A 26,846-nucleotide genomic window follows, 5' to 3' on the forward strand; every position below is an offset into this window, starting at 1 on the left:
GCTGTCTCATCAGCCTCCAGTTCACTCTCTGGGGTATGCATGGTCTGAAAATAGCTGAAATAATCCTGTAAACCAAAAACTTTGCCAAGCGTTTTTCTATTTTAGATGCTTTTCTAAGAATATAAGTCCCTACGTGAAAACTTGCATGGTACAAGTGGTCCAGCGCCCCCATCACATCCTCATATGCTACAAAGTCTTACTGCCAAAGACGTCCATTCAGGTGACTTCAGAAAGTTAGCACTGCCATTTGCTCAAATCCAATGAGATCAAATTACAAGATTTCTTTTAAAACCCAGAGAAATACCTCTGTTTAAAAGAGTGGATAAAAGTTTAATTTTTAAATTAAACTGTTTCCTGCTGTGGTACTGGTACTACAGAAGTAACGGTGGTGTCCAATGCAAAATGCTTTTTTTGAGGGTTAAATGCAGTGCAGACAAACGTGCCTGATTTCAACATCTGAATATCATAGTAGTAACCCGTAGCATTTACATGTGACTGTAGCCAAGTGTCTCAAGGCATGCTAGGAAGTCTTCCCCTCCTTTTGCAGAGGGCTTAATGCACCCCGTATGCATGCTGTTGGTGACTGACCTGGAGAGCAAGCCTGCAGGCACGTAGCCTGGTGTTCTGCCCGTTGAACCACGCTGCTTCCTCTCACCGACAAGCACGCCCAGTAAGGAGCATCATACGAAGGTATCAGGAATTTACGTTCCCAGGCTCTTTGTTACCACCATAACCCTTGCTTTCCAGTTACCTCGGTTGAAAGCATCGTACAAAATACACTCTTAAGTGATGGGAGAAAGAGCAAAGCAGATAAGAAAGCCACAGGCAAGCTGTGATTTCTACCTCACCTTGTGGCATAAATTATTACTGCACCCGGGCTGTTATTAAGCTGGTCCGTGTGGCAAAAGCCCTGTACAAGATTATTTGCTGGGTCTGTGCTCTGCCATGGGTTGGTGATGGAAGGCAGTTAGCAGCAGTGGAGTGTTTTCACAGGGGATTTGGAGCTGATCGGCCAGTTTCTCCTCCGATACATAACTTTCCTTGTTGGTGGACAGGGGCAGCCTTTAAGTTTAAAAGCACACAAAGTGAAGGTTGTATATTCCTGTGCAACATTTGCAGGGGGAAAGACAAAAAGGTTCAGTCTTTCCATTTATTGCTCATGACTTTAGGAGTCTGCAGAGAAAAAAAGTGGAGCAGAGCCATGACTTGCCGTTTCTGAGACATACAGACGTTTTTCGCGACCCATAACGTTGTAAGCTTCCTCTCCCTGCTGAGCAGGTTTCAGAGGGCTGGGGCAGGGAGCGGGGGGATGTTTTTTTCTCACACCTGGTATCGATCAGCATGGTGGAGTTGCAGAGAGGGAGGGATGTACCCCTTCCCCCTGCCCCACTGCCCTGTCCTCCCTCCTGCCTAGATGGGGACCTGCCACCCGCCACCATGAGGACGAGCCGCTGCAGTCACCTGCCCGGAGTCCCACCGGAGCGCCCACGCCCGCCGGCACCTGACGGCAAGACCCTGCCCGGTGGCAGTGGCGGCGGCCCAGCCGGCAGCTGCCCGCAGTATGTCATGCAGGTGTCGGCCAAAGATGGGCAGCTGCTCTCCTCCGTCGTGCGGACGCTCGCCACGCAGAGGTACGTGGGGGGGTGGCGGGATGGGACAGGCCCGTTCCCTGCGTGAGCTCGAGTGCACCCTCCCCAGCTGCCTGCAAGTCCTGCAGATGCTTGAAGGGAAGATGTGGTGGTGTGCTTCATGAAGGTTTACCACAGTGCAGGTGTAATTATACCCTCGTCCTAACTTTAAAATTATTATGCTACATATGTAATTAAACCCTCACCATTATACTCAGTGAAGAAAGGGGAAGCAAGCTGTCTAGAGATGCTGCTGCTCAAGTGCACCAGCTGCAATAATTTGCCCTGATACATGGTGGGAGGCTTCAGCGGGCGCTCGCTGGCCCAGGATGCTGTGTTCAGCCTGCATGCTGCTGCCAGCACTTCTGCAGCACGTTTCGTTCACACTTCCCAAGCCAGCGCACTGAGCGGCCAGGCAAGCTATTTCTAGCAGAGGTGCACACACAAGTGTTGCTGCTTCAGCCATTGTGCAGGTGATTGACAGCGGCTCTTTCTGCTGTCAGTTTAGGATGGCAGATGAGGGGAGAAATCTACATTTAAACTACACCCTTCAGAACATTAGCCTGCTTTGGGTTAGCTTTGTTTTCATTAGAAGCAAGAAAGAGGATGCTTAAGAGTTTAGCCATATCCAGACTTGATACTTGGGCCACTGGTGCGAAGCTGGAAGGAGTGCACGGGTCTTGAAGTAGCTCTGGATTTTCACAAAACAGCAAACATAATCCAATCCACTGCACTGATGTGAAAAGTGAAGTAACTGCTGCCTGCATGTGCAGTGTGACAGCTTGAAAGGGCCTTTTCCCCTTTACTTGTAGCAACTTTTTTAAACCCTGTGCATTTTGCACAGCTTGGATGTGTGTGCAGAGCATCGAGCACAACTTCATACTGTTTTACCAGGCAGACTGAAAGGAGTGGGCTGCCTCCTTTACACTTCCCTGCAGTTACACTTGAGTGAGGTCTACCTGGGGCAGCCTGCAAAGATCCAGAAGAGGGGCAGAAGGAACAGCTGTGTTCCACCATACGCTATCCACTAATGAGGTTTTGTCAGTGACAGTGACAAAACCTGCTTTTCTGAGGAGATCACCTGAGCTGGCATATGTGGTAAGGAGAGTTTTTGTTTCCAAGAACTCAGCCAAGAGATGGACCTTCTCAGCCTTGGCAGTCAGGGGAGCTGAGTTGAAGCTGCAGTGAAGTGGATCCACAGATCCTCTTTCCTCCCGCTGCACTGAGCCCAAGCACCCCAGAAAGCCATGCGACTGCCTTCCTCTTTCCCAAAATATTCCTCTGTAAAACAGAGAATCTCAATAGTTAAAAACAGAGTCTTCAGGTTTTTACTGGCAGGAGGAGCACCCGTCCCCCTTTGCATGTTAGCACCCCGCCCCCAGGAAGGTGGGTGCTTTGGGAGAGGCAATGCAGGAGAAATAGCCATGGGCAGCACTACAGGAGGGATGTATTTGGCACACCCTCCTTTTCAGCGCCATTAATATCACTCCTTGAGCTGCTCGTGGGGTGTTGTCCCAAAGAGAGGGAAACCCTCCCCAGGGACAGGAGCTTCCTGCCTGCACAATGCCTGCCTGAAGTGGTGGCCCTGCCTTCACACCGCTACAGGGCAAGATGCTGTTGTTGCAGGTTCAGTAGTCTTTTGCTGTTGATTGCTGAAAACAGCTTTCCCTATGGGTCAGGGGATCATCACTAGCATAAGAGAGGCTACCCTGTAGGTCAGGAGTGATGACACAGATCATCTCCAACATAAGAGGTGCCCAGCTGAGGCAGGTTTAAAACTTACCTTATGCATTTAGGGATTTCTTGTAGTGGCTGCTCCGCTGCACCGTGAAGAGGTGGGCAATACAAAGGTACAGAAGCACTTGGTCGTCTGTTTCTCATCTGCCACTCTGATGTGTTTTTCTCTCTTCACTTTTTTCCCCCCACAGAAGAGATATTTTAAACCAGAATACCAAAGTGCCTGCAGCCATTAGCCCAGCAGCTTGGTGTACTAACTACAGAGCAAAGTATGCAAGCTGCAAATGTTTCCCATGTTGTTAATTTGTGATGTACAGAGAGAAAGAGAGAGATGCTGGATCACAGCTCTGTATACTGACCAGCAATTTTCTCTCCTTCTCCAGCAGCCCCTTCAATGACCGGCCGATGTGCAGGATCTGCCACGAGGGCAGCAGCCAGGAAGACCTGCTTTCCCCCTGCGAATGTACAGGGACCCTGGGGACTATTCACCGCAGCTGCCTGGAGCACTGGCTGTCGTCTTCAAACACCAGCTACTGTGAGCTCTGCCACTTCAGGTTTGCAGTGGAGCGCAAACCCAGGCCATTGGTGGAGGTCAGTACATGGGGCACATCCCCGAAAGCTTAGCTTTAATGAGCAAATCACGTTTGTTTTTTATATAGGCATCGCAAAGCCTTTGTAGCTCCACCGAAGCCAAAGCAAGCTGTGAGTTTTAGGCTTGGCAAGATGAGGGCAGGAGCTAAGGTAAAGGGCAGGAATAAGAAAACACTTATTTTGAACCAAATCAAAACAAGCGAGAAGAATGGAATTGATGGGTTTGCTTCACTGTAAATGTGTGTGAAGATCTGGGGAACAGTGTGCAGTGAATTCCTAGTATGCCAGCCAGCTTGGTAGAGGATGGAAGAGAAGCAAGTAACAGTTTCTGTGGAATGCGAGACAGGCGTCAGTATTCATCATATTAAATATGTCAGGAATATTTTTTTTTCTTGCTTTTGAGAGAGAGGTAACAAACTGAGGAGCTTTCGAAACCTAATTTCCATGAGAAGCCCACAAGAAGGAATTGTTCTTGCTCAGTGTCTGGCATGTTTAGCTGTTTGTGCGTGACCTTTTGACCTCCTCTTGCCTGTGCACCAGACTCAACAGTGAATTGGACAATTGTTTCTCCCTTATCAATTAAAATTCAGTTTTTGCCGACTATATATGCTTTAGTGGCTGCTTGAAATTTGCCGTTGTTTTATTTTTATTTTTTTTGTCCTCAGGAAAAGAAAAATAAAAGAAAAAAAAAAAGCCAAGCTCATCACTGTCTTTACACTGTTAATGATCTTCTCCTTCCCTATTTTAATTTCGAAAAAAAATGTGAAATTTATGGTTTATGTTGGAATTAAAAATGAATTGCAAGTAACATTTTACAAAAGTAATGAGAAGCATCTTACTGTACCAGTTGGTGACACAGGTGCTCACCTTCTAAGCTTGGCTTCAGGACAACATGTCCTTCCTGTGCATCTTCATTGTTCCTGTAAACTGTAGCAGAACTGGTTGAAGGAGATATGGTATTAAAAATAAGGGGGAGGGAGGCATCTTGTTTTGCTCATATTCAGATGAGAGGATACAGGATAAAACTGACTGCTGGGAAGTGGCAAGGGCCCATGCAGAGAGGGGGTGAGCAGTTCTCATTGAAGACTACCAGAATTGCTTTACGCTGGATTAAGTTAGGCATCCGCATTTGGTCTCTAAGCCTAAGGGTATCTTCATTCTTCCTTAGGATCTGCAAAAGAGAGATACATGACACGGTATTTAGCACAAGACCTGTGGTCTTGTCAAGCCTTAACCAGAGCAAGCCTAGGCCAGCTGTGTTCGATTGCCTCTGGCTTGTTGTTTGGTGCTTCTAGCAGGACTCCAGCCTCTCCCAGAAAGCTGGTTCCAGTTTGGGAAACGCTGCTGTTGAGTGTTCTCAGGCTGTCAGCGACTGAGCAGCAAAGTCTTCATGACTGAGCACCGTCCAATGAAGATGATAGCATCTTCTTTCGGCCAGCTGCTCAGAGCCTGTGCCAAGCAGTTTTCGGTTGCAGTTTTGGTTGGAGGACAATGCCACTCTGAATTCGTCTTCTGAAAAGAAAGATAAGTGATGCTGAGGCAGTGCAAAGTAAACAGTTTGATTTTAGAGTCCGGCTTCTTCAAGCTGTTCCCTTGCAACAGCTGCTCGTGAGGCTTGCTTCGCACAAATGGGACGTGACATTAAGAGCTAATGATGACTGAAGAAGTTGAAAGTGAAGCTAACCGTGCCCAGGCTGGGGGAATCTAGTCACTTGATCATTCCCTGATGAAGTGAGGCTTATTTCTGGCAAAAGTGGTAATAAATAATAGCAACAACAACAATAATAATAATGATAAAGCTGTCTTTTGTTTCTCAGCTGAGGACAAATGCAAACCAGCTGTAGGAGCATTTCTGAAACATAGTACACATTGTTAATTTATGTTTTTCTCTTTACCACCTAATCTTTTCTTGTTTCTCAGCTACCATACCCACAGTATTTTAGTGCAGTAATCAACAATTATGTGCAGTTGCAGAAAAGGTCATTAAAAAAAGCAACTGACTTTTTTGAAGTCCTTTGTGATCTTATACAAGGAGTACATTTTCAGTTTAGAAGGCAACTGAAGCTGTACTTCTAAAGTTGAGAGCAGCAGAGACAAAGAGTAACTAAAATGAGTTGTATGCAAGGGGACAAATTAAGCAGAAAGGTATCAGTCAAATTCTTGATTTCTGTTAGTATAATTTAAGTTTGTTCTTAAAGTTTGTACTTGCTTAATGCACAGTGCTTTGAAATCCAAAGACCTCCCCGTGCAAATAATTACAGCAAATCTGAAAGTTCCCAAAGCATGACTAAAGTAGATGCAAGTTGCCAGATGCCCCCATCTCTGTGTCCTAAAAGCACTGTCTTGTCTATTTCCCTGTATTACCTATAGTATGAGGGCATGGAGGGTGGTATATCAGGTATAGTAGGACCGTCTTTCATGAAAACTTCCATTAATGTTTGTACAAATGAGTGTGTGTGTGTGTGTTTGTGTGTGTTTGGGGTGGGGAGTCAAAGTTCTCTTCATTTAATAAGATAAGTAGTTCTCCAAAGATTCCTCTGAACTAGATAATGGAAATGGTGAATAGTCCTTTCAGTGGAGGTGAATGATGAGTTTACCAATGCATTTTAGGAGGTCAAGGGGACTCTTGCACTCATAAAGTCATTTGTAGAGCATAGTCTCTAGACGCTTATCCAGTAACTCCTCAGCAGGCCCTATCTCATGCAGGTAATATATCCCATCCATTGGTCAGTGACAGGTAGTATAAAAGTGCTTCAAGCAATCAATCATCATATTCATGTTTTCTCCTAGAGATTTTCTATCAGGAAATAAAAGTAGTATTTCTGACTATTCAAAGACATATTATTCACTTTCTTAAAGGGGGCAAAAAAAAAGAAGAGAACGTGGTATTATGTTTTCTCCTCATCCCTTCAGTGGACTGATCACTGCTTCTTAACAGCTTAGGTGTGGGTATGAAGGAAATCTCAACAGAAGCAAACTGAGATACTTCACTTGCTTTATCTAGAAATGTCATATCTGACTTCATTCCTGCTGTTAGCACCCAGGAGAGGCTGCAGCAGCAGTGGGCTTGAAATTAAGTGAGCGGTAAGCGGCATGGATGGTTGTTCAGCCCTATTCCTTCCTCCCATGTATACATCATTATGGAAGCAGCAGAGGATTTCTTGCTGCGCTTCATGATTTGATCAGAACAGGCTAGTGAACCCATAGCATTTCTCCTCTCCCGCCATGTTGCTAGTTTGCCATTAGTTCATTATGAAATGAAAGTAAGCGCTCCATAAAAAATTCTTGCAAGATGGCTTTTTGCCTTCTTTTTAGCAGTTGCCCATGTTCACACTAAGGATGTGGGCTCATGCATTCCAACAGGAGATCTTTAGCTCAGATACAAGGGACATATCTACAACTATATCCTGTCTCCTGTGTACATTGTGTATAGGATGCAGAAGTGCAGGGAGCTCACCTTTGCTTTCTCTCCCCAACTTATTTTATGCACAGCAGCCTGTTTTTTCCTGGATTTCTTTTGCAAGGAAAATCAAAGGAAAAATAGCATTTATTTTGACCTCCATTTCTTCTTTTGTCCTTCGTATCTTTTCTCCATCATAAGCTTCTCTCTGGTCAACTGAGTTTCCAACTATGTACTTCTCAAGGAAGACATTCCTTTACCTATGCCACAGGACATGTTTTTGTTGTCTGCAGGAGAAACATCTCCCAAGAAATGTACAACCTGCTAATTGTTTGATGCCCAAAACCCAACCAGAGAGGCAGGAAACAGTAATACAGTCTATCAGGCAGTTCCATCCCCTCAACACTGCATTTGTGAAGCTCCAGACATTCTTGGTCCACTTTTTTTTTTTTAACTCAGATTATCTTCCCCAGAAGAAGTGTGCTTCTGAACGATGAATCGGTCATTATGGTGGGGATTAACCCCTCCTTCAGTGTTCAAGGAAAGTGATTTGTTCATTGCCATCAACCATTTATGTCTTTCGCCTTGTGCTACATTGGGTGGAGGAGCTCTGTGACTTGTCCTTCATCAAATCAAAGAAGCACACACCAGGGAATGCACACATTTCGCTTCCTCCACAGGTGTTTGTCAGAGGTTGATCAGCCAAAAGGAGTGGTCTCCTTTACAGTTCCTTGTCTCCACACTCGGCCTACACGTGTCAAATGTGCACTGTGTGATTTTACAGTTTTTGGTAAGAATTGCTTTCTGTTGAGCCCTCACAGATTTTGTTAAATGGGTGGCTAATGCGCTGCAGGTAGGTGCAGAGCCCCCTCATGCCCTACCTGACTTTCAGCACTTGCACTGCCTTGCTTATAGACTGAGCTAACTGGAAACTGTCACACTCCCTCCAGATGACCCTGCTTCTGGTGGGACTCCTGCTCAGAGGGTGGGCTGATGCTCCTCAGCTCTCCGTTGGGACCTGGGGCTTCCTTATTTCTCAGTCATTCCTGAAGTTGTTCACAATAGCTGCACTGGAGAGAACACGATATGTTGTTGTAAAGGAGCAAGAGATGGATTGTGATAGAAAAAGAGGGTTTTTTCATACTGAAGATCACTGAGTTCTTGTGTTCATCTCCCTTCTGGTACCCAGCAAGCTCTGGTACAGAAAACTGAAACCACCAACATCAATCGGACATAATCTACTGGAGATAAGCTTTCTGTAGCATCTTTGGAGCTGCCATTTAGAGTCACATTTTTGCTAGCCAACATGTTGCGCTTGAAGCACTTGGCAGGCATCAGCAGAGAAAGTCTAGCCATTTCACTCAGAGCTCCTCCTTCAGATAAGAGGATTGTTTGGAGACATCCTCACCCTACAGTCAGTTAAAAGGAGCTATTTGCCAGTAATCCAAAAGACTGTCCATTTACACATTACCAGTACATGCATGTTCCCCTAAGTCCGAGGGCTCAGAATACTGCAAAATTCAATTCAAGAAGTACAGGCAATGTCTGAATTCACCTCTTCTACTGTGTGCTAGATGTACAGCACCCCTGTACAGTCTGCTGGAAATCAGAGGTGTGCAGGACGTGTGCTTGGGCACATGGGATATCTCATTATGAATGTGCTTAGGGATGGTGAATCTTAAAGAAAAAAGCAGCTGCTGCTGAGTAGCCCTACTTCTCTCTCCAGTGTCTTGGTCACGCCACTGCGAGTGAAAGCCTGGCTGCATTTGACACAGAGGACCCAGGCTGAAGCAGCAGAAACTCCGGACACCAGAGGAAAGAAAAGTCTGTAATACAGTAGTTGATATGTGTAGACCTGATGTTCCTTGTGACAAACCTGGAAGGATCTCAAAACAAACACAGTGAAATCAAACTGCAGTAGTTTCAGTTAGGGACTTTTATAGACCTTCCACTTTTATATAAGCTACCTTTTTAATGCAACCAATCCACAGAAAGAAATCCACTCTAGAAATGTGTGACATTATTCATGTAGATGCTTTTGCTATGTTTCAGCGTAAAGATTAGGCAAGCTTTATGTGAGTATTACATATCATCTTAATTTCAATTTCCATATTGCATCTATGTTGCTTCCACTTGGCTTAGTACAGAAACAGACACAAAACATGGCAGTACAAATGTATTTACGTTCAATAAAATGTTGTTAGAAAACAACCACCTACAACATAAATACGGTGTGAGAACATTATGTGACCATATAAGTCAGGCTTGTATTGCTTGTAAGTTATTTACGTTTTAAACCAACCAAGATTTGGTATCCATTGGTTCATTTTTTGCAAACAAGCAAGAAAGCAAAAAAACAGAAAGCACTTAATTAACAATATAAAACTCATAAACAAAACAGCATGACTAGGAGAAAAAATAAAGTTAGGATAATCATCACAATATTGGGCAGAAATTAACTTCAGTTTTTCCCAACCTATTGCTGGCTGTACAGCTCATGCTAGAAAAGAAAAATAAATTTTAAAAAATCTAAAACCTGCATCTATGCATGAAGTAGTTAAGATGAGCTTACATTATAATTTAAAACTTCCAGAAGCCTTACACTGACATATGAATCTACTTTTTTTGCAAGACTTTGAGTCATGCGGTTTTTATCTCTTGTGATTCTTTTTACTTATTTTTCCTCTCCGCTGCTCTGTGAAGCAAGTCATTAGCGTTAAATTACTGTAATGAAGAGACAGCAGATTTGCTGCACGTAGTTTGTAGAAGGATCACTCTTAAGACAGAAGGAAAAAGGTGACTCAGCATAGTCACCAACAAGGAAAACTTTCATGAATCCAAGTTTGGAGGAACTACAGCTGTCAATACAGCACATTAGGGCTGGGAGTAGATAACTTAGGTATGTATGTCTTCCCTCCTCTCTTGACCCAAAAAGGGGAAAATAAGAAGGGCAAGGTGATGGAGATGCTTTTATAGCTAGTTGTCTTCAGCTGCGAAAATGCCTCCCCTGAGACCCAAGTCACAGAGGGAGAATTTGAAGCAGCCTTGTAGAGTTCCAGCAGAAGTATATCTGAGTTAAAGAAAGTATTATAAAAAGAAATAATAAACTCCGCAACACGTATCATTTTAAAAACATAACCTCTTCAAAACGCACTTTTTACACCTAGAATACCATGCTCCATTCATTCCTAATGGTGAAAAATCCAGAAACCAAAACAAGCTGTTCTCTCTCCTCTAAAGAGAAATGAAGTAGTTGCTTTATGTTCTTTACAGAAAAGTTTTGCTAATGTGCTTTACTTTTGCCAAGCACAAATCTTTCTCATAGTACTGACAGCAAGAATGCAAACAAGAGCAACCCACCCCCCCCCCCAAAAAAAAAGAAAAGCAAAAATTACTTGTCAGTGAACAGACTGTGCCTTCAAACCATCACATCTGTAACTGCTCTTTCCTGAATTTAAGGGACTAGCGATCAAGAGCAAAAAATGTTGAGGAAAGTTCCCAAGAGAAAGTAACTGAACAATCAGAAAGGAAATAGCTGCTTGGAAAAGGCCGAATACTATTCTTTAAGGACTAGCAAGATGAGGGGAGAGGCTGTGGGTTTTCAAAGGTACAGCTGTTTTTGTTTTAGATAATGGTATTGGTGATTTTTCTTTAGACATCATGATTCTGTAATACAGTTCTAACCTGCCTGGTTATTGTTTCTGTCCTGCTGGTAGTATTTCCTACCACCAATAGAAGCCAGTCAAAGTTTGATTTTTCTAGGAGAAAAAAAGTGCGAAGATGAAAAGTTGTATTGCATCTGTCTTTTTGGAGAGCTACCAAGCATTTATTAAGTATCATGACTTTAGTTTCCATATATTTGAGCTTGTAGGTCAGGACATTTGCAATGTGTTGAGATATGTGTTGCCAGTAGCAAATCTGCTTTGCTTTTAATTTAAAATGCAAAACATGATTTTTGTTGATTGATTTTCTTGAATGCGTACATTTGTCTGCCTAATTGGGAATACATTCATCCAAAATAGAACGGAAGCTTTGAAAAACATACAGATAAAGTGAAATAACTGCTTCTCCCAGAGTTCCACATAATCTTTTTTCTTGACACGTCTTGAAATCTTTTACCTGATACAAGCATCACCTGAAATACAAACTAAAATTGGACAGTAGTAAAACAGAATAGCAGTAAGCCCAGACTAATGTTAAAGAATACAATATTGTTTAATGGGACCTGCAAGAAAATTCATAGATTTTTATAGCGCAACTTCGTAAGCTCTGTTGTTTGTTTTCATTATCAGAGAATTACTGATCCTGTTTTTAAAGTTGTATAATCCAGAAACTGAACACCACATCTACGGGCCACTGTGTTACTGCTACTCGGTGGAGTGTTGTATATCAAATTCCTGTTTTTCAGCTGGCAAACTGCCCGAGGTCTCGATTGCAAATTCACTTACGATGTGATAGCAACAGCCTGCAGTACTCTCCCTACACTTAGCTACCACCTAGGGTTGGTTCCTGTCTGCACTGTGGTTTATTCTTTTTACGAAACAAAAAAAATTAAAGGTGTATCATACACCACCCTTGCAATGAATAATGTATTCTTTCCACTTTAAAAAAATGCAAATGAAATTCATTTGCTATTTCAAAAAATAGCTTTGGCTCATTCAGACATCCACAATTAAAATATTCCCTGGAACTTGAATTAAAATAAGGGTTAAACTTAAATGAGAGCAGACTCAGTTACAAAGAGGCCAGAACATTAGCATAATAAAGTTACAGAGATCAAATGATTTAGCTTCTAGCTGTCAAATAGACAGGCCTCTGTCTCTGGGACCAAAGGAGCATCTCTGTGAGCTGTCACCATGGCCTCTCTAAAAGCACCCACTGAAGACAATAACACTCTGCCAGTAACTGAATGTTTGATCTAAGCAGGAAACCCAAAACCTGAAATATAAATATTTTTTCAACTGAAAAGTAACTGTCAAATGTTTGTTTTCCTTGGCAAAACATTAACCAAGAAAAGTTTCCAGTCACCAAAAATGTTTCATTGCACTGAAAACAAACATGCATACCATTCCGGTCTGGGAGACTTTATTTTGAGTTGCATGTAGTTAAGCTTAGTTTCAAAACATTTCACTGAAAAAGGTTAAAACAAATTTTTTCCAGTAAAAAAGTATTTGAACAAAACTGTTCAGACGTAATTTTTTTTTCGCCAATAAATGGTCCTCCTGATCTTTAAAAATGTCCTTCATTCAAAAGAAACACTCTAAAAACCCAGGCAATATCAGTCTTTCTTTGCTTAAAGCCCAAGGCAAAATGCTCCCATTGGTAAATGCTGGCATGAAACCAGAAATTACAATAATTGCTAGCAGTTTTGGTTGTGTACAGACTGCTTTCATCAAGATTCACTGTAGAGCTATCAGCATGAAAAGACCAAAATGAACTGATATGTGTGATGTGTAATAAGCTATTTTTAGTTCAAAGGGAAACACATTCAGGGAAGACAATTCCTTCCTATCTTCTCCCCCCAGCTTCATATGTGATAACTATTTAAATACCTTTAACTAAAAAGCAGTGTGATGGATTTTCTTCATACTCTGTGGAATCTTCTTTGCTGCTGGTATAACTCCAGCAACATTTATGTAAAATCAATTTTCCAAGTAAGATGTAGTGATCTAAAAACGGCTTCCCAGTAGAAACAGGTTGTAGCCTTAGGATCCCATCTGGAAAACACTATGCACATACTTTACTTAGCATTTGTGAGTCATCTAATTGAAGTTAGACCTATGGAGGCAAGTGCTTCCAGGATTTGGCCTTTGGCAATGGTGAAGCAGCTCAAACTCATGAGGTGTTTTACAGCAGTTTTCTGCTGACCGCTCACTTTGGTTAGGTTAGATAAATTCCCAATCTCAGCCTCTCCAGGGTGTTCTGCTCCTCGGTTGCTGCTTGTTCTGATGATTTCCTCCTCCAAATGTGAGGCTCCCCTTTTCTGGCCTGTGATGCGGATGCCTCAGCCTGTCTCCGCTTCCAGGTGAGCAGTCTCCAGTTATGTTTGCTTCGGCAGGATGAAGTAAACCCGTTAAAAGGAAACTGAGCCCATTCGCTCGTCTCAGGAGTCTGAAGTTTCAGATTATTTGAGAATGTCAAATAAACATCGCTGTACGTTCGCACTGAAAGGGGATTTTGGACAGCGTCATAGTTTCGCGTGCAGTTTCAAGTATCAGGTGAAATTTTGGAAGCCAGTAGCGGGCTCATAGGCCAAAAGTCTCCCAGGGAGTGTTGCAAATCCACATTAAGTTCCTGAGCACTGAGTTTGCATTCAGTTGAAGGAAGTGTGGAGACCCTCTGATGGAGGTCAAGAGCTCAATTTAATCTTTCTAGGGCAGATAATAATTTAAATTGAAGTCTGCTTTGTGAAGGAACTGCAAACAAATCCTTGCATGTGTATTACACATGTCAGCGTGTGAGGTGAAGGAGCCTCGGGTGTGTTAACAGTGTTTTCTCATGTCAAATGCAGTACATCAAAAATCCCTTTCAAAACATAAAAGTAAGTTCCTTCATGAAACTGTGTCAGCTTTGAGGGTTTTAGCCTACACCGCTCTTCTCAGGAGGCTGTTCCAGAGGTGGATCCTCTGAAGACTGATTCTTACCCTAAATGTATTTATGGCCCACTATTATCCATTTGTTCTTAAGCCAACATTGTCCATTAGCTTAAGTAGCACTTCTCCTTCACCGATGTCCCCCTTCAGTTCTCCCTTCTTTTGGCCATCCCCAAGATGCATTTAGAGCGTGACTTTGCTGGGATAGATGAGTCAAACTTTTGAAGTCCCCTCTTTTGTTGTTGGCTTTCCATTTTCTTGATCCCCTTTCTGTTTTCCAGTTGAAGCAATCCTCTCTGAGCACAGGAGGAGATCTGCAGTGTGTCTCATTCAAGCTTTTGCCACTGCTTGCAGGCTTAGGCACACGTTTGCTGGGCAAAGAGATGCGTGGCTGAAGGTGTTGCCCTGCCCAGGCCGATTGCTGCGGCTGCCCTTTGGGGAGTGCTCGTTCCCCGGCGGACGAATGGTCTGAATCCTTTCAGCAACACCTGCGCCGTGTAGCTGAGCTTGGCTGAGCGGAGAGCCCCTGTGCCGGAGGGGCTCCACAGCAGCACAGGTGTAGGTTAGTCTCCAGCACAGGGTTTCTTTGCTTGTGTCAGTCATGAGCCGATACTGGGGTGTGCATCAGGCGCTGCGCTTACCTGTTCTTGAATTTGTGCTTGCTGCCATTGCTAAAGTTGATTCATGTCATGTTACTCTGGCTCTCCACCTGTGTATCGGGAACAGGAATCACTGTTCACTTTAAGATAGCACTTGATGAAATAGTGCTTTGCCAGGCAGGCCAGCATTTTGCTTCAAACATGACCCTTTTTATGATCTCTTTTTTTTTTCCCAAATAGAAATTATTACTGTGACATTCTCAAGTTATTGTAGAAATAACTGAGCACGTTGACACATTTTAATAGGACAGATTTCAGAGTATCATAGTGCAGATATGACAGTTGCATCTGGCCTTACATCTCGTCCTTTGCCAGCAGGGCAGTCCCTGCTGTACTGCCACACTAATTAATCAGCTCAGCACTTTGTTGGGATCATTGTGTGGGTTTCAGTTTCACAAAAGGATTTGCTGACTTGGCTTTTTAGCTATAAAGTAACTTGACAGTGCACATTTCCAAAACAAAAGACTGAATCTAGAATCTAAACAGAAGCAGATTGAGAAACACGTGTGCACTACTTCAGGAGAAAAATACGTGCTGTGACTGAAATCCATACAGCTATTGAAATTACTTACTCGTTGCTTTTGACTTCCACTTCAGAACTAGCTAATGAAATTTTTCCAGCTTTTAAGGTTAGGCTGTAGAATGGTGGGTGTTGTATTTATTATTTAACACTACTCTTGCCTGTCCTAGCCTTATCTAATACCTGAATTGCTTGGGTTTGATTCTTTGTTCATATGGGTCAGACAAGACATAAGGAGTGTGGGGAGCCATCAGCCTGTGAAACAGTCTCACACTATTTTTGTTTGCTCAAACTTTCAGTCAAGTCAGATGGCACACCGTAAAATACTGTCTTAATTCAAGTGCATTGTACCGCGTCTCGTGGAAGTTATAGGGCAGAGATGACAACATGTGCCTTAATGCCTGTGCTTCCTCGCACGTATTCTTGCTGTTCTTCCTTCTGGCTCAGATCAATAAACAGTATTTCTTGCAGTAGCTGAGCTGCATGGATGCCAAAGGGATCACAACAGACTGCAATTTGAGGATGCAGCCTCCGCTAAATGGGCTCTGAAATGTTGCAGTGCGTTCTTCACCTCCCAGTTACGGCGGGGACAGTCACCACATCGTGCTGAGATAAGGAGATACTGGCATTTTAAGGTGTGCCCTGGGAAAGTGGCGAACACCTGCAATTCCCATTGAGATCAAGAAGTGCAGGTGCTCAGCAATTCTCTTGCAGGTCACCTTTTAAACAAATACTTTTCACAAAACCTTTTTACAGTCACCTTTAAAAGCAGAATCTCCACTGCCAGGGGCTTTCAGTTCCTCTCGTTTTCCTGGCGGTTTCACATTAGAGGGATTCATGGAAGTGGAACAAGGTGAAGGCTGCAATCAGTCCTGTCTAGAAGCAACGAAATGTAACCTGGAACTGTTATGTGCACACCCTTGAGGGTGTTTTTAAGTAAATGGAATGAAAGCTTTAAGGAAAGTGGGATAGGCGTTTCACACATGACTTTATAGCATTCTCTATAAAGTTACAATAAAATAAAAAGGTGTTCAAATGTAAACGTATGTCTCCTTATTTTGTACAAGCTCTACTGAAGCAAGCTCTGCTTGCAGCCTCTTCCTGTCCTCTCCCTCGTACTGATGGCGGGGGGGTGAGCAAGTGGCTGTGTACGTGCTTAGCTGCTGGTTGGGGTGAACCCACCACTCCCAGTATTCTGGTATTTTAAATAATCTTGAGCTTAAGACACTGCTTGAAAAGGAAAAAAAATACTGGCCCTCCCTCTTTAACTAGCATCTTCCCTTACAAGGCCTTGCTTATAGTAGTACATAGCAGTTATGAAGCACTTCCCACTTCCTTAGAATTTTAAAAGTATTCAAGCAAATTAAAAGCCTACATCCTGCAAAAAATGTTTATGAACTTATTTTTGTATTCTCCTAAATTCCTGAGTCATACATGAAAGTGGATTGTAGGCTGCTGAGTTATTGTGTTGCAGTTAAACCTCACAAAAATCCTGTGAAGTAGATAATTTATTATTTCCGTCTGAGATACGGTGAGACTGAGGCAAACTTGTCTACTGATTTTTGTCTTTCTGCTAGTGTCAGGTTAGTGACTACCTGTTCCTGGTTGCACTCAGTTTCTTAACTGTTGTTTTACCCCATACGAAGATGGAGAGATAAATGCTGTGCTTGTTTTCATGGTGTGGGAAAAGATGCAGCAGGGCCTGAAAATAATAGAGGGGTAGGATGCCTAAATGAGAAACATTCATTAGCTTGCACAATGCTTTTAGCCTTGCCCTCTTGTGTCAAAACTCTTGAGTCCTGGCATTCCTCTGGGTCATTGCTGTAGCACTGTAATAGGGAAGAAGAAAAAAACCCGAGGGGGCTGGGAATAAAGGGCATTAACTGGTGAAGGGATGAAGTTGCCTCCCCAACCTTGGCTTCTGGAGCTAAAGAGACAGGACTTCTACTGCCTCGTGCAATACACTGGGAGGAGTGAGAGGGCCAAACAGTTTAAGGAGGCATGGGCCTTATCCACATCCGCTGGCACAGAGCCGCGGTGGCTTTCGTTTCTTGTTGCGCTGATGACAGATAATGCAACAGCTCCCCGGAGGAGCTGACTGTCCTTGCCTTTACCACGGCCTCCACCCTCGGAGCCGGGGGCCTGGGAGGGATGCGCCAGGCTAGGGATCGGTAGCCTGCCCTGCGCCCAGCTCCGGCTGCGCAGGCAGCTGGGGTGATGACAGCTCACTCCACCTCTACTGCCTGTTCCCAGCTTTGACTCCTCTGCTTAGATCGTGGGCTCTCTGGGGCAGACAGAGTCCTGTGCCGTATGCAGTGTGTTAGCCCTCGGTGGCTAGGGTAATATGCACAGCTCCCAGGCTGGTTAGGGTTCCCAGGTGCCACAGTAAGAAATACTTGCTGTCCTCGGTAGTACCATGCATACGGTTATATGCTCAAAGAACACACAAAAAAAAAAAGATGCTGCAGAGCAGTTTTGACCAAATTCTACAACTTACTAACTGTGGTGGTTTAACCCCAGACAGCAACTAAGCACCACACAGCCACTCGCTCACTCCCCCCCACCCCAGTGGGATGGGGGAGAGAACTGGAACGGTGAAAATCAGAAAACTCGTGGGTTGAGATAAAACCAGTTTAATAATTGAAGTAAAATGAAATAGAATAGTAGTAATAGTAATAACAATAATAATAACATAGTAATACAATAATAATATACAAAGCAAGTGATACACTGTACAACTGCTTGCTCACCACCCGCCAACCAATGCCCAGCCCGTCCCCGAGCAGCGATCACTGCCCGCCGGCCAGCTCCCCCAGTTTCTATACTGAGCATGACGTCATATGGTATGGAATAGCCCTTTGGCCAGTCTGGGTCAGCTGTCGTCGCTGTGTCCCCTCCCAGCTTCTTGTGCACCCGGCAGATCATGGGAAGCCGAAAAGTCCTTGACCAGTGTAAGCACTGCTCAGCAACAACTAAAACATCAGTGTGTTATCAACATTATTCTCATCCTAAATCCAAAACACAGCACTCTACAAGCTACTAAGAAGAAGAATCAACTCTGTCCCAGCTGAAACCAGGACACTTACATTACATTGGCAAAAATTGCAGGGATTGGTAGTCTCCCTGTGCAGCTATTGACTTGAGTGATGAGGTTTTTTTATTAAAAGGTCTCAGTGCACTGTTGTAGGCTGAACTTCTTTCACCTCTGCTATCTAAAATCCTGTTTATAGAAACACGGGCGTGTGGGCTTGATAGCTGTTCAGTCAACCTTCACTTCAGTAGATGACTTTCAGGCACTCTGTTTTGCAAGATTAATATCTTAATAAAAACAATGTTGTGTGCATGCAACTCTGCTTGCATGCTGTCTTGGAGGGAGTGCACTTCATTCATAAGAGAGAACCAAAAAAATAAACTTTGCTGATATAACCAGTGAGTTAACAAAGCTCAATGGTAAACGTGACAGTGGTTTAACAAGATTTGATGGCAAGGTACACTGGATTATTTACTGCATAGAAGACAGGGTCAGACAAAACTGTCAGGGGGACCCTCTCATTGAGTCATGAGGTTCTGAAAGGAACCCCTTGCTTTCTAAACTCCTTTTCAGAGAGGAGCCTGGGTGCGGCCGGATCCAGTCCTAGTCCCAGACTTGGTCAGCGGTTTATGTCTGAAGGATTATATAGGCACAGTCAATCCTTTATATCACTTAGCTAAGATTTCAAGGTTTAGCATGCTATTAGTCACTTACCAAGGATCTGTTGCGGCAAGGAATCTCTCAACCTCGAGGAGTAACCTTGAGAGGCGTCCCTACTCAAGTGGAGACCCTGGCCTGCAGCCCACTGCTGTGCAGGAGAGCTCAAAGGGCTCTTGGGCTGCTCACTATTTATGGGGGTAAGACGATTGACTCAGTCATATTTACATACTGACTGCATGTGCTAGTTTCTTCCAAATTTGGCTTGAGTTGGACATTGACCAGCACTGTGGTTAGGTAGACACATTGCCATAAATTAGCCCTTGGCTGTTTTGTTGTTGTCTGTCTCCCCCCAATCCACTTTGAGCTGGATGCATCCATCACGACCGCCACTGGTGATTAGCACTTGAGCAGGGTTATGGGAAAAGGTCAAGTGTGTGTGTGTGTGTGAAGAGCACACCGCCACACATGCAGATATCTGAAAGCAAGTTGAAAATGGCTTTGCCAATATTACAAGCCGAACGTAAAAAAAAAAAAAAAAGATAAAATAGCATACAAAATATTTACAAACATTTTCTGCACTCTTGAGTTGTCAGGAGAGCATGTGATTCTTTCCACATTAAGAAAGGAGTTTCTCAAACAGTTCAGTAGCTGAGTTCCAGGGGCTGCACTATGCAAAACACTTCCCCTTCTCAAGGCAGCTTTTACTACAGCTGAATAAATGATGCAGTAGGTGCAGATGGCTAGAGGTATGCATCAGCAGGCGGCAAGGCGGAGGAGTTCAGGTGGGACCTCTCTAGGGACAGCCAAGGCCGTGTCCTGTGCGTGGTCCATGTTCCCTCCTCAAGGGCCAGGTCTGTGTTTTGCAAGCGAGCAGCTCGTCTTGGGTAAACCGTACTCCCTGTGCTGACACTTGCTTTGTCTGCATTTTGCCTGCAGTGGCTGAGGAACCCAGGCCCGCAGCACGAGAAACGGACTCTCTTTGGAGACATGGTGTGCTTCTTGTTTATCACTCCGCTGGCGACCATCTCTGGCTGGTTGTGTCTACGAGGAGCAGTGGACCATCTGCACTTTAGTAGTAGGCTAGAAGCTGTTGGCCTCATTGCACTCACTGTCGCACTCTTCACTATTTACCTCTTTTGGACCCTAGTAAGTATTGGTTTTGTATGCAACTCACAGGAATAAGGGAAAGAACAAATCAGAAACTGAATTACACAGAGTGCTGTAGAGCGGGTGGACCATTGTACAAAGCATTGCTTATATTTACCATCTGTACTGATAAATTTAAGCTACATCTGCAAGAAACCTCTTGGTTCCACACCATTCAAGTCCTCTGGAAAACCAGAAAGACAGTTTGCCTTTGGGGTCAGTAATTCCCAAATCCCAAACACCAGAGGGGATAGCAAGAGGGTGACAAGGAAGTAACATGGAGGCGTTCAAGAGAGATGGTACAGGAGGGAGTTTCATCAAAGATAATGTGCAACAGGTGAAGGCACAGTGCACAAAAAACCTTTAGGTGAACAAACTGCTGCCACGGACCATTCAGATTTTATTCTAATCCAATATCTGGCCACTTTTACAATTCAAAAGCCTTGGATGCGGGTGCATCCCATGCTTTCCCCAGTCTTTGTGCTCATGGCACTGTGGGAAGTCCACAGCAGAACACACCTTACACCCAGATCTGTAGAAATGTAGCTGCCTTTGCAGTGCAGATTAAATTGCTGCCTTATTCCTATCCACACCCAGGTGTGCTGTCACTTGCATGCCAATCCATCCTAAAAGCCACTTGTTTTGTGCCAAGTTGTTAAACTGAGATCAGTTCCTGGCCCCAGCGCACCAGCAAACAGTTGGCCCAGCAGAAACAAAGGGAACTCGGAGGACAGCTGCCAAAATAAGTGTTTGTCAAGCTATGGTCTAGCAGTTCCCTGAAAACCCCAGGTCACTGTTGAGTTTGACATTTCAGACCTCTGTCTCTGGTGGGGCAAGGAGAACAGGACAGCGGAGGCAGACAGGGAGCACTCACACTAACAGGGTAACGCTTGCGCGAGGGGGCAAGGCCATGCTGCTGCGAGAGGAAAAGCTCACCAGAGCCTGGGCTGGCCTGAGTGGTACTGGCACCGCTTAATCTGCAGACAGGCTTCCTCAAGACCACCTTGCCTGTGGTGCTGGCATGGCCACTGATCCCACGGGGCTGGTGGCCAGCTCTCCCCTCCATGGCTATGGCCACACGCTGTATGGCTGACCGCTTCCAGCAGTTTTTGATCCACATAGGCTGCTGAGGAGGCGGCACTTTAAGAACTGCATTAGTAGAGCTAGCCCACAGCAAGAAAGCCCATGCTGAGCCCAGAGTAAGCTTGGAAAAGGGGAGGTGGGAAGTGACACAAAACCCCCACACTACCTAACAACTAGCTCCAAGAAAGCTATGAAAGGTAACCTCTCATTTACTTAATTCATAACAGTGAAATAGAGGACATCCATAGAGGACTGCAGGCTAATTTTAGCAGCGCACAACAGTAGGGAAAGCTTAAGAGTTTTGCCTCAGCCTCCTGCAGTTTCTCTTTTTGTCGTTTCTGCTTCCATTTCTGTGAAGCAGCAGCAGCAGCAGCAGCACTCCCCTTTGACAGGAGGGCCATTCACTCCAGCAGTGAGGCGGCAGTTGTATTTCCTGCAGTACTGTGTGTAGACACGTCTGTCAGGTATTCAAGCAAAGGTTGTTCAAATTTCCTTTGTGTATGACTGTCTTAGAAATCTAAATGCTGTCCAATTTACCTAATACACGTAATTCACAAGCACCAAAATGGCTGGAAGTTGGAAAGGGTAGTCTGGCTAAGTAGTTGGATTTAATTACCCATGACACATGGACATACCCGACCTTGCTCATTAAGACTTCTGCACCTTCTCAACTGTAGTCCCTAACACCATCTATTGCACTTGCATTGTAAGTGGCAAAAATCCCTTCTGTTCACTTTATAACTTTTACCCCTTCAAAAGCATACAGAGAAATGTGTTATTGGCACTTGGAGAATATGGCAATAGTGAGCCTGATGTAAATGCATACCTTGATTGATTTACTCGAAATACAATATCTTTAATGTCCACCGAGTTGTGGAAGATGTAATTCCACTCCAATCTATTATTCAGACCAGGAGGAGGGGGATGGGTTAACAAAGTACTGTGTTCGTCAGGGAAGGGCAAGCAGGAAGCCTTTCAGGGCACAGTAACCCTGCTGTTCAGCATGGCGTTAATTCAGTGGGCAGAGCAGAGAGACACGGTGGGAAGGACTCACGGGAGGTGCCCTCGTTGCCCTCACAGCATTAGTACGGGGTGGGAGAGCTTTGAGGAAGTCTGTCTGCAGATCAAGTCAATGGGCTTGAGCGACAGTGTTTTCACACGCTTTCTCAGAGGGAAGAATGTAAAAGTCAAGGTAGAGAATTAATGCAACTCCTTTACAAATGGCACCAAGCACCCTACACGTGGAAGGCATGCCGGCTCAGCTCTCTGCTCACCATCCCTCATGCGGGGAAGCCCCAGCCTGCGTTTGCCTTGGGGAGGCTCCACACTCCCCTTGCCACGCAGCAGGGAATGGACCCACACACAGAAGTGTTAACCCCATCATCAAGTGCTTCAGCAGCACCTTTCCTTTAGTTTTTGGAAATGGGAGAATCCCATACTGCTTGCTTAGTTATGGCTGTGCAGAGAATGTATTGAGTGCTGTGGGGTAAAGTACACGCAACATGTGATATAATGCTCCTGCAGGTCCTGGGAAAATTAAGAAAACAAATTTCATTTTACTTCCAATAAATCAGCTTATTTTCTCTGGAGGCAAAAGCTGGCATATAGATTATTTACACACCACAGTTATCCCAGTCAGCAGAGAACAGGAGAGATGCTATTTTTAGCATCCAAGAAGCTATTTTATCCCTTCCCCTAAAACAGCCAAGCTTTCCATAAAATGCTGTTGCTTTTCCTCTGCATTTAATCACTGTAACTGATGTACATACACAAAAAAAGCCTGCTACTCTTAAGAAGAAAGCTTCAGACACAAAATGGAGATTGCCATTTAAACTAAGAATTCAGGGCCACACTCTGCTTTCTCTTGCACACAGGTAATCTTGACTCCTGTAAGATCAGGTAGCGGGTTGAAATACAACAGGATTTGACCCAGTAGCTTCCAGTATAACATAAGTGCTGGTGTAAAACAGACTAGCCCAAATTAATTCAGAGTAAGTTAGAAAGATAGACACCCCCCCTTGCTATCCTATTGAAGAGGCGAACAAAGGAGGTTAGTGTGCCAAGGACCACTGTAAATCTGGCCTTTGTTCAGCATCTCAAGAGTTTTGCATCCAGCGTAACAGCTTAGGGTGAGTAACCCTGGCTCTGCTGAAATGCAGTAGCTGACTTGGAAACTGCCTCCAGGCAAGAGCCCATTGTAAGCAAACTGTCAAACTTAACTAGGATATCCTGTGAAAAAGCCATAAACAAACAAGCAGTTAAAGCCCGGCGTAACAACGAAGCCATTCCTCAAAGAATCTCATGTGATGCTACTTGAAAACTCAGCCTAAACTCTAGCTCACTCTTCTGAAGCAGTCACTGCATTCTGCATGGCATTCATCTTTGCAGGTGTTTTGGTTTTGATTTTTTTTTTTTTCCCCTCCCTCTACCATGATTTCTGCTGATACTGCAGTGGCTTTTAAAAGAGATTTCTCATGTTCTTTTGTATACGATGTTCCACAGAAACGAAGATGCAGACTTGCTTTACCTTCAGGGGGAGCAGAGGAGATTGAAAGGTGGGGAATCAATTAATCTGCTGGAAGAACTGTCTTTGGGCAACTGCTCAGTGAACACAAGCTCTATACGTTTCCCTCGTTAACAGCAGACAGCTATATAAAGATCTAATAAAAAAACCAGAAAGTCTTTTTTTGTCCCTAATAGGATTTTATAGAAAGGTAAATAATTTATTTAGTTAACAGCATCCTTTTTGCAATAAGGAAAGGGTTTTGAAGAATACATTCGTAGGCATGTATATTACTTAATATCCCTCCATGCCTCACCAGCAGCCAGCCTGTCATTGCTGTAGGGGTAGGAAAGCAAGCAGCGCAGCACAGCCCAGCCCATTTTGAGAGCAGCACACACAGCCGCTTCTCTGCAAACAGAGTCAGCAGCGCTTTCCACCCACCTGCGCAAACCAAGCGTGTTACCCCCAGCCTTTCTGGCACCCTCTGCCCTCTGAATAGCACTGACCTACAAAACGGCTGCACATGAAGACAGGGCTCCTCCCGTGCTCACTGTGTGGGTCCCTCCTGCCCACAGCTCAAGAACATGGTAATTTTCATGCGGCACGTTTCACCCCAAAGGTCCCAAGCCAGTTTACAGGTTCAGTTGTTTTTTTGTTTTGTTTGTTTGTTTTTGTTTGTTTGTTTGGTTTTTGTTTTTTGTTTTTTGTTTTTTTTTTTTTTTTAAACTGCACATGTACATCATCTTACACAGGCATAACTCACTATGCTTGGCTGTCACTAAAATAAGGAGTAAACCATTAAAAAAAATTATAGGGCCAAGCTATCTTGTATATGCATAGCAGTCAGTCATTTCTCTACCACTGTTAGCAGAACCACACTAAGGTTGAAATTGGTTAGCTGATAACAATAAAAAAAATTCAAAGACAATCTAAACAGGTACACACATTGGCAGATGGCTCACACTCACCCTGTTGCATCTGTGCAATCCTGAATTTGATGCACTCAGCGATAAAGCATTACAAGGTAGAACATACGACCCCGTCAGTGTTTGCACACAGCTTAGTTACCTGCAAGCCTTCACCATCCAGCCAATTACATTATTTGTCAGTTTAACAACTTGCAGCACAGTAATACCCCAAACTCATTCGCATTTTAAGTGGCTGCCAATAATTCTAGTTCTTGGGAAAGACCGAGGCAGGATGTCCGATTTTTCGTGTTATAAAAAAAGTGAATGAGAAGTAGGCAACAGCAGAACATAGAGCACAGGCTGCTTTTCTTCTCTGCTGTAGCAGCTTGGGGAACAAGCCATCTACATGGTAGGTCTCTTTGCCCTCTGCTTTTTGCTCATTTTTATCCCTCCCAATTAGGCTGCTTATCAGCTTTTTGTTCCACTTGAAGGCATTTCCCCCAAGCCCCAACTGATTCCTTGAAGGACCGTAGTGACTCTAAACACAGTGCGTCTCTCGTCTCTCCCCAGGTGTCCTTTAGGTATCACTGTAGGTTATACAACGAATGGCGTCGGACCAATCAGCGGGTGATACTCCTAATCCCAAAGTCTGCCAGCCTCCCCTCCAACCAGCAGTCCCTGCTGGGGCTGCAGTCCCTCAAAAGGAACTCAAAGGAGACAATCGTTTGACTGGCGCAGTTCTGCACAGGGGCCATGCACTAAGAATATCTTCCTCAAACTCACTGGCGTCAGACGCCGTCCAGGACGCAGGAGTGTGCTATTCCGATTTACAAACTCTTTACAGAGGAATAAATCACTGTTTGAATTCAAATCATGGATGCTGCAATCATATGATATTTGCTAAGCTGCCAAACTTGTTTATTTAGCAGATACTGTATGGAACTCTACAAACTCGTGTTAATATGCAAACTTTTTTATCATTTAAAATATTAAACTACGATAATTAACAATGCAAAACAGGCTTAAAAAGCGCTTTGTTTTTATCATTTCCTGTTCCTACAGTATTATTTCTTTAGGTAGCTGGACAATAACCAGTACTGTTTTTTTTCTTTCCTAAAGCACAGCAATGGCATTCCCCCAGTTGATTTTCTTTGAAGGTCCTTTATACCAATATTTTGGATTATTAAAATGTGTGCAATGAGTTCTACAAATTGGCATATTATTTAAACGCTATAAAGTGATTAGAAAATGATCTTCCCTGTTTCCTGTTTGGCAGGGAAGTTCCAATAGGAAAATTCTTCAGTAATAAGTTTTGTGCAACAGAAAGAAGTGACACAAATTGCAATAATCTTCCTACTCAAAAGTATTGTAGTATGTAGCACTCAGGAAAAAAACAACAGCTTATTTGATGTGGTGTGTGCTTTATGGGAGAAAAAGCTTAGTACACAAAACCAAATCTGTTAGCTTCTTTATTCTGTCTTTGGACCAGTCTAGCTGGAGTCATGTTATTTAACAACACTCTTTGTAACTGTCAATTTCATGGGGATATAAGAATGAACTACCTATATAAAGGAACAACAGCCTCATTCAGACATAAATGTAGTTTCACAGCAAGCCAAGATGTGTAACAAAATCATGAACCTGCAGCTCTATACTTATTAGTCTGACAATAAGGTCAGGGGTTGGTCGTATGTTTGGCAGTGAGTACCTGCTTCTCTTCCAGAGAAAACGATACAAGATTTTGAAGACATGGATATCACAAACTCTGTGATGGCCTAAAACCTGTAGTGCTTTTTTTTAAACCCTCTTCTCAAAGGCAGCTAACTATCTGGATAGAAGACTGGACATGCACGTAAGCAGAGTTCCAGGTTAAAAGGAAACCGGCTAGCCAGGGGTGCAGAAATAAAGCCAGTCTAGCTGGCTCAGGACATTGTCAGACAGTGCTTTAATTCCTACACGTTTGCTTAAGGAAAGCTTTCTTCAGAACCCTGTTAGTACTTTTGCTTCTTCAGGAGATACCCCAGAAAGTTGGCTCACAAAAGAAGTGTTATTCTTAAGTAAGTACTATTCTTGGTTTTGTTTCATGAAACAAAAAATTATTTGGATTATACGAAATTAAGTGGCAACTAGGAAAACAGTTCTTCAAATCAAGCTGCAAGGTATATGCCCACAGATCAGCAGTGACCTGGCCCAGCTCATCTGTGTTATTTCAAATTTAATTTTTTTGTTTAAAGACAGCTTATTTAATCTGGAGAAGGCATATTGAAGCAGCCAGAGAAAAACCTATGGTCCAGTTTAGCAGCTACATTACTGCTCTAGTTTCTCTGCTTGATGCACAAGTACAGCAAATGTGACTGGTGAAGTCACTAGCAATAGTTTCCCATGCA

At 43.8% G+C, this 26,846-nt stretch overlaps 1 protein-coding gene across 1 annotated transcript; it reads left to right on the top strand.

Moving 5' to 3' along the window:
• Nucleotides 1–1,437: 1,437 nt before the first annotated feature.
• Nucleotides 1,438–25,188, top strand: MARCHF3 (membrane associated ring-CH-type finger 3; the record flags this gene model as incomplete). Its single annotated transcript, XM_082335808.1, has 4 exons — nt 1,438–1,631; nt 3,749–3,956; nt 19,756–19,965; nt 25,030–25,188. The coding sequence occupies 4 exons, from the start codon at nt 1,438–1,440 to the stop codon at nt 25,186–25,188; spliced, it is 771 nt and encodes a 256-aa protein (XP_082191934.1).
• Between the last annotated feature and the right edge of the window lie 1,658 nt (nt 25,189–26,846).

This window comes from Platalea leucorodia, assembly GCF_965183815.1.
Source record: "Platalea leucorodia genome assembly, chromosome: Z".
NCBI lineage: Eukaryota > Metazoa > Chordata > Aves > Pelecaniformes > Threskiornithidae > Platalea > Platalea leucorodia.